General features: G+C 40.8%; 1 protein-coding gene across 1 annotated transcript; it reads right to left on the bottom strand.

Moving 5' to 3' along the window:
- Positions 1-188: 188 nt before the first annotated feature.
- LOC104851051 (olfactory receptor 7E24) lies at positions 189-1,172 on the bottom strand. Its single transcript, XM_010608213.3, has one exon. It carries the CDS (start codon positions 1,113-1,115, stop codon positions 189-191), a length of 927 nt encoding a protein of 308 aa, XP_010606515.1. The 5' UTR covers positions 1,116-1,172.
- Between the last annotated feature and the right edge of the window lie 7,684 nt (positions 1,173-8,856).

Below are 8,856 nucleotides of genomic sequence, written 5' to 3'. Positions count from 1 at the left end.
ACTTCCCAAATGAATTTTGCACTGATATTAAAACCATAAATTTCACCATTCTCCAATCCAGATGCAATTCTTCTATGAACATTGTGTGAAATTGAATGCATCAACCTTTGGGAATAATATAATCAAGCAGGGCATGTGTTCAGTTGAGCTGCATTTCTACATTCCCAATGAACCCCAAATTCCGGGGATTACATCCGCCAACTGCACAACCTCCACAAGGCACTGCCAATGTCCCTGTTCCTCAGGCTGTAGATGAAGGGATTCAGCATCGGGGTGACCACAGTGCACATCAGTGAAGCCACCATGACATTCCTGGGAGAATACACTTCTGAACCAAGGTACACTCCAATGCTGGCTCCATAAAATAAGCAAACAACTAACACATGAGAACTACAGGTAGAAAAGGCCTTGTACCTCCCACCTGATGAGGGGATTTGGAGAATGGAGGAAATAATTTTATAGTAAGAGTAAAGGATCCCTAACATGGGAATAAAGCCAAATATGGCCCCAATAAAATATGTGACCATGTTTTTTAATAAGGTATCAGAACATGAAAGACTAAAGACTTGAGAAGGATAACAGAATAAGTTAGCAATTTCCACATCTTTGAAGCAGGTAAATTGCAAGGCAACTAAATTGTGCAGCTGCGAATCCAAAAGGCTGAAAAAGACTGTCAGCAAAAGTAAGAAGACACAGTGGTGAGGGTTCATAATGACTGCATAGTGCAGGGGGTGGCAGATGGCCACAAAGCGGTCATAGGCCATCACCGTCAGGAGCGTGTCATCCATACTTGCAAAAAAGGTTAAAAGAGACATCTGTGTCAGGCAGCCCACATAGGAGATGACTCTGCTGTGAGCTGAGATGTCTACAACCATCTTTGGGACCGTGGTGGAGATAAAACAGATGTCAACGATGGCCAGGTTGGAGAGGAAGAAGTACATGGGGGTGTGGAGGTGGGAGTCAGAGCTGATGGCCAGGATGATGAGCAGGTTCCCGAGCACTGTGACCAGGTACATGGACAGGAACAGTCCGAAGACTACGGGCTGCAGGGCTGGGTCCTCTGAGAAGCCCATGAGATGGAATTCTGAGACGCCTGTGAAGTTATATGTTTTCATAGTGCTTGGAAACCTTTTCAAAAAGAAAATTCAGTAGAAAAATAAAACCAATAAATAGTGCAGAAGACTTTACGCATGTTAAGAATGAAATATTCCTAAGCAAAGCCTTTCCGCATGAAGTCCAAATCGTCAATAACATAAATTGATGGTGATAAACCCAGTCCTCATGAGCTCTTTCATTGTCAGGTTCTTTGCTCCCCAAGTCCTTCTGTGCACTCCTAATTTCCAGACACTGTCATGACAATGCTAGAACATTCGAGTTCAGAACACTATGACTCCAGTAAGATATAGGGAGCTCCTTACAAAAAAAGAATATATGCTCTCTTGGAAGAAAATTGACGAGCATTTAGATAGCTTATTTTTTTCTCAAAAGTGCTACGAATTCTCTTTACTTATGCTGTCTATGAGTAGTGTAGTACCTAGGACTGCACTATACGAACATTAAAGTTAATTGTTCTTAATAAAACCTACAGTATCGAGCCAGGGATCTCCCAGACATTGCATCCTTTGGGGATTTTCTTAGTTCCATTTTTCAAAGATGTAAGAGCTCACATAGATTTTGTTATGTATAAATTACTGAAAATGAAGCCCCCATATTTGTCTAAAATTTATATAACATAATACAAAGCAAATTCAAATACTCACATATGATTTAATGACATAATAAGGAACGTGGCCTTAGTGCATACCATACCTGTTAATGATTGGAAATAATAAGGGATACGAAGGACTGGAAATTTTCATTTTAAATTTTATATAGGTTTATTTTAATAACTCCATACAATGTCACCATGTAAGACAGCCATTTGCTCTTTTTTTGTACTCTGAATTCTAAGGTAGCATGCATCATTGTTTTTATGATACTAAACACTCTATCTTCAGTGGAAAACCAGAGAAATCAGGAAAGTCCCAAGGCTCTAGCTGATTTCAAAGCTTTTTAATTTTTTAAATTTTATATAGGTTTATTTTAATAACTCCATACAATGTCACCATGTAAGACAGCCATTTGCTCTTTTTTTGTACTCTGAATTCTAAGGTAGCATGCATCATTGTTTTTATGATACTAAACACTCTATCTTCAGTGGAAAACCAGAGAAATCAGGAAAGTCCCAAGGCTCTAGCTGATTTCAAAGCTTTTTAATTTTTTTTATTGTTTATTGATACACTTCAGGTGTACAATATGATGACATTCATCATTGGAAATTTGTACCTTTACATGATGTATCTTCGTCCTTATTTTTTCCCATTCCCCTGCCTTCTCTTCAGCCCCTTTACCCATTCCTATTTACAAAGATTTTGTTTCCATTTTTATCTTATTTTTTCCTTTTCCAGCTTTCCTTTCCACTACCCCTCCAAGTTTCCCTTCCCCTTTAGACCTTTTATTTTCATTTAACATTATCTATTATACATTTTGATCATTATTTGCACTTTCAGTATCTCATACCAGAGAAGCTATTTGGCATTTATACATGTGTGCCTTATGTATTCACTTAAGAGTATTGCCTCAACCCATAAAATAATGTTGACACACCTGAAACTTTATGGAAAAAAGAATTACATGAAATGGTACAAACACAGCTGTAAATAATGCGATTCCCCATCATCTGTAAAATGTGTACAATGGTCATGTAACTTTTATGGTTGTTGTGCAAAAGAGTTTAAAAAATAATTTACATCACTGGTGATTAACACCTACTGGTACCGAGGTCTGTCCTGAAAAGTACAGGATCTCAGTGACAAATGTCACTGTATTGTATACCTAAAATGTACCAATAAACTCAATGAGAAAACAAACAGACTTGACACAGCCCCACTTGAAACTGGGTGGAATAATCTCATGTGTGGAGAACGATTTGAGAAGCTTCATGAATATCTTGCGCTGGTGGCAGGTGAGAAATCTGTGCTGAATTATGAAGTACCCAGCTCCGTGATCTGTATCAGTGATCCACACTGCTTTTCCTATGGTGGATACAACTGGTGCCTCCCACTGCTCTGCTCTCAGAACTAGCAGGAACCCCAGAAGAAGGCGAGCAAGGGGTATCTTGCTGGAGGGCCAGGGAAGGACGTGGCTGCCTGTGTCATTAACAGGACAACCTGCCAGGATTAGGCGTCCTTTGATGCCCCGTGTCTGTATCTGACAGCCCTATTCAAATGGGGCTTAACATTTTCCTACCCAACAGCACACTGCAGATTCCATTAAAACAGCAGGCTCTTCTATGCACCACAGGGAATAACAGCGTAGGCACTTATCATGACAGGAAGACAAAATCCATGAAATGAAACAGGCGGCATCAAACTCATTGCTCAGTGCCTGGAGTACAGGAAGCCCTCAGAAGCAGCTCCTGATGCTGCGCTCTCTGCCCACCTGCTCTGCATCCTCACCATCATCTTTACCACCTTTTACAGGGCTTAGATGACACTGCAGAAGAACACATTTTCTTTGCCCTTTTCTTTCTTTTTTATTTGTAGCGGGGATCGAACTTGGGTCCCTGCCCTTGCAAGGCAGGGAGCAAAACCACTGAGCCAAATCCCTGGCCCAAGAGCCTGTTTTCTGCTGCTGTGAGTGAGACACCAGTGGGAAATAAAAACAAGATGCATACAAGGAAAAGTCGAAACAATAATTCTATTTTCCCAGTAAAGGCAATAACATATAACTCCCATTCCTCATAATAAATATTTATCATACTCACACCTTCTCATTTTCCTACCCAAACTGTCATGTTAGCCATTATGGTGAGGAAACCATACTTAGTGGTTGCTTTCTATATCCATGAGGTGCCTCTGCACTTACTTTATGACACTGTTTCTCTGCTGGGTCATAGTCAAGGGGAGCAGATCCAAAGGGCCTCTTACATCTGCTATCGGCTGAAGCCTCAGACTCTGTCCTCAGGACTGAGATGAATGCAAAGCCAGATAGGAGCTTGCTGACACCGACGACCATGGAACCTGGGACACAGGTGTGAAGGTCCCTGGACTGTTGTCGTGAAACTGAAGGTCTGGGGGTGCAAACTGAATATTGGCACCTATATGACTGTGGAGGTTCGATGCACAGAGCTTGTGATTGGTTAATTGTTTCTTGCCACCCCAGTCTCTAAGGACTTCCTAACACTAATGGAAGTAAGAGACAAAAGGGAAATAATTGTCCCCAAGAAGTTTTGGGATCTTCCTCTACTCTGGTTAAATTATTGTGACCTAATCACTTCTGGCATTTATGTATATTTTGTACTTTTCTTTGTATCTTTTTAAAAAATTTTATAATCATATACAAACAACAAAAAAATAACAGTTTCAACCATATTACTACACATTTCAGAGGCACGAATTACATCTCCTGAGAAAAATTAAACCTCTCTCACCAAGAGATCTAATAAAAAATGGGCAATACGAATGAATAAACACTTCTCAAAAAAGTTCTGTGTCCGATAAGTACATGAAAAAGGTTTCTCATCATTAATCTTTTGGGGAATGACAATCAAAACAGCAATGAAATTCCATCTTACACCAGAAAGTAGAAATATTTAAAGCTAAATGGATGCACACTGAGGCTCTATAATCTTAAGTGAAATAAATAGGGCACACTTGGGTAAATACCGAAAATTTCTCTGGAGTGAAAAAGTAAAAGTGTAAATAAGGTTCAAATGGTGTAATTGAGAGTGTGAAATAAGAAGAAAATGGCTGAAAATTTTGGTCTGCAAGAGAACATAGTTTATTTGTGAATATTTTGATTCAAAATACATAGTGTTGCTATCCGTTTTGTTTTTCCAATGAATTTTCTTCTTGAAAAACTGGTGAAGCACTGTGGGAGCACAAAATCTAACAGGAGTCTCAGAATTTCATCTCCCGGGCTTCTCAGAGGACCCAGCCCTGCAGCCCGTCCTCTCCTACTGTTTCTGTCCGTGTACCTGGTCACAGTGCTCGGGAATCTGCTCATCATCCTGGCCGTCAGCTCTGACTCCCACCTCCACACCCCCATGTCCTTCTCCCTCTCCAACCTGTCCTTCGTGGACATCTGTTTCATCTCAACTATGGTCCCAAAGATGACCCTGGACATCCCAACTCACAGCAGAGTCATCTCCTATGTGGCCGGCCTGACACAGATTTTTTTGGTCTCATTTTTGGATGTATGGACAGCGTGCTTCGGGCTGTGATGGCCTTTAACCATTTTGTGGCCATCTGTCACCCCCCGCATTTTGCGGTCGTTATGAACTCTCACCACACTGTCTTACTAGTTTTGATGTCTTTCTATTTCAGCCTTTTGATTTCTCAGCTGCACAGTTTTGTTGCCTTATGACTCACCTGCTTCAAAGATGTGGAAATTGCTAATTTCTTCTGTCACCCTTCTCAATTCCTTAATCTTTCCTATTCTGATACATCGATCCAAAACCTAGTCACATACTTCATCGGCATCATAATCTGGATTTTTTTCCCATTTCAGGCATATGCTTCTCTTGCTGTAAAAGCATTCCCACAATTCTGAGACTCTCGTCGTCTGTAGTGAGGTACAAAGCCTCTTTGACATGTAGTTCTCACCTCTCCGTTCGTTTATCTTATGGAACAGGCCTTGGAGTATATTTTGGTTCAGCCTTGTCATATGGTGGCCTCATTGCTGTACACTATTGTCACTCCCATTCTGACTCCATTCACCCATCGCCAGAGAAACAGGGGCATTCACAGCATCCTGAGGAGGCTCTGCGATTGGACAGTCCCATCCCAGGACGTTTGGTATTCACTTTACTACAGTGTGAGAAAGGCAAAACTCAACACGCGAAACTCACTGTCAATGCCCTTAACTGGTTATGTTGTTTTACGTATTTGATGACTCTGATTTCCTTTCACATTTCATTATGGAATCATAGATGATAGGAGGATGTGGAAATTAGGAGTTTCGGGATGGGTGCAAAAATCAGATGGGAATTTGATAAGTTTCTGGAGTTTGACATGATTGATGGTTTCAGAAAAAAAAAAGATTGTCATTAAAGTTCCAAAACTCTCCTCAAAGGTGGTTAAAATGGTCCATTTAATTATACTTACCTTACCACAATGAACAGTGGAAAGGAAAAGATGAGTACCTTTTTTAAATAAAGAAATTCAAAGGGTGAACACTACACTTGAGATTCCTCCTGAGGAGAGGAAGAGCCAAAGCCTTTTGTGAACACTCATTTTCTCTCTTTTTCTTTCAAATTTCAGTAAATTTCAGAAGTCCTTAGAGCCAGGGTGACATGGATCTTGTTGAGTAATCATAATCTGTGAGCCCCGAGCTTCCAAAATCCTAAAATAAATGGTCCATATTCGGCCTCTTCCTCCAGGCTTTCATGTGGATTTGTTTTTAGTCCAGTTGTAAACATTGCCGTCTACTCCTTCATGATTATTTGAAATAGGACGCGTGTTTCTGACATTGTTGATTCTCTGGGTTGATCTCGAGTCTTCCCTGGTTCTCAGGTAGATGATGAATTGGGCTCATAGGTTTTTTTGTCATAATCACGCGAGACAAAATCAATTCAATTAAGTGTTGAAAGGGAGGATGGGTGGGAAAGAAATGATTTGAAACAGTGTCATATATCATGAAGATATAGAAGACAGTTTGGGCAGTGAGACTGTATGATAACATTGTGCGCAGTCTCAAATATGAAGGTGAAATTTATGTTCTTGGTGTCACGAGGGACACAAAAGTCTCAAACATTTATTTCCTTCCCACACATATCATAGGCATCTAATCCATTATAGAAGACTATGGATGTCTGTGAACTGTCTGCTCTGCACCTCAGAAGGTTATCATGGGGATGATGAAGTTGCAAATAACCATATCACCATGAAGCAGTATCGAGCAATTCCTAAATAGCAGCATCTGAATTCTGCACTCTATGTAACTTGTTGCATCTGCACAATGTTCCTTAAGTATGAATTCCTATATTATTACTTTAAAAGCATAACTGTGAAAATAATTTTGTGTATTGAACCATAAGGTTTTTGGTAGAAAAGAAAGAGGAAGCATTTACCTACTGCTGTCTAATATCAGACACCAGGCAGCACTGCCATCAGTGCCTGTGCAGGGAAGGTGAGATCTGGGATAGACGCCCTGAGATCTGTTCTCCTTCCAGCATGCTTGGGCCCACTTCCTGGGACTGGGTAGCCGTGCTCTCCCCTGCCTGTGCCACCATCAGCTCCAGTGCAAGGAGGGTGGGACCTGGAATAGCTGCTGTGAGATCTGTTCTCCCTCCGGCCTGCTTGGGCCCAGTTGGAGGGACTGGGTATCTGTGCCCTCCCCTGCCTGTGCTGCCATCAGCGCCAGCACAGCGAAGGTAGCCATGTGGGTGCTCCTGAAACACCCCCACCCCTCTCAGACCTCCTGATTGTGCCAGTCCTTGGATCCACTCTGCAGAGGCATAGGTGGTCATGAAGGGAATTTTTCTGAGCTCCCAACTTTGAACATCTTTATAGAAAGGGCAGTGGGAACCTGCAGTAGAACAGTGTGGAGTTCAACACTGCAGGAGGTTGGGGAGCTCAATCTGGGTCTTGCAGCCCCAAATCAGTCTGAATCTCAGGGGTCTGCCATCGGCTAGCTGAGATCAAAGGACTTAGTTCTGCACATGGCTGCGCACGTTGTATATTATGACAGCAGAGATAAAGTCTGAAAGAGGCCCTTCAAATTCATTTTTTTCTTTCTTTTCCTCATTCCACTGCAAATTCTTTCTTTTTTCTGTCCTCTTTCTCCAACTCACTCTCTAAGTCTCTTGCTCCCCCATATTATTCCTCATCTCCCTTTCTGTTCCTGATCCTGCCCTAACTTGAATTTCTTCTTTTTTCATTTATCTTTTTTCTTTATGTTCTTTTCTTCTGTCATTTTACCTCCCTCAAGGGTCAATAATTTCAAGGGAAAGTGAGCCCCTATTGCTGTTCAGGGGTTACATTCTTATCCTTATTCTTGCACTCTGTTGATCCCTTTTGAAATTAACAGTTTCCTAAAGATTGTATGGTCAGTCTGTGTCCTCTGGCTTCACTTGCACCCTTCTCCAATACTTTTTCTTATCTACTCCTCTCATCCTAACTCTAAGCCCCCACCCTAAATGGTAAAAATGCTATATTGCAGAGTTTATTCCATGAAAACGTATTTTCAGCTGCTTCTACATTTTAATTTAATTCACATGGTGATAGATTAATGACTACCACGAATGGTGAATTTGTAAGTTGTGCTAGATCCATATCCACGGTTATAGTGGTACAATTTGTAATAGCTAAAACTTGGAAGCAGCCCATTTGCCCATCTGTTGGTAACTGGATAAGGAAGATGTGGTTTTTCTATAAAATGAAGTACTACTCAGCCATAAAGAATGAGAAATTAGAGTCATTCATAGGAAAATGGATGCATATTAAGGATACACTCTTAAGTGAAATAAATAAGTCACACATATGTAAATACTGAATAGTTTCTCTGGTGTAAAAAAGTATAATTGTACCCAAGATCCTAATGGTATAATTGACAATGTAAATTGGAAGAAAAGAGCTAAAGGTGTAGGGGAGGTGGGAAGGGGAGGGGAGGGGAAATAAGGGAAAAGAAAAAATAAGAGAAAATGAAAAAATGGAAATAAAGTATTTGTAAATAGGGAAGGGGTGGGGGTAATGAAGAGAAGGGGTAAGGGGAATAAATGGGAATAAAGACCTATCATGTAAAGGTACAGGATCCCAATGATGAAGGTAACTGTACGTGTACCTAAAATGTACCAATAAACTCAATGAGGAAAAA

The sequence above is a fragment of the Fukomys damarensis genome, unplaced genomic scaffold (genome assembly GCF_012274545.1).
Source record: "Fukomys damarensis isolate Sample0158 unplaced genomic scaffold, DMR_v1.0_HiC HiC_scaffold_37, whole genome shotgun sequence".
Lineage (NCBI taxonomy): Eukaryota > Metazoa > Chordata > Mammalia > Rodentia > Bathyergidae > Fukomys > Fukomys damarensis.
This window is presented reverse-complemented; position numbering and strand designations above follow the sequence as displayed.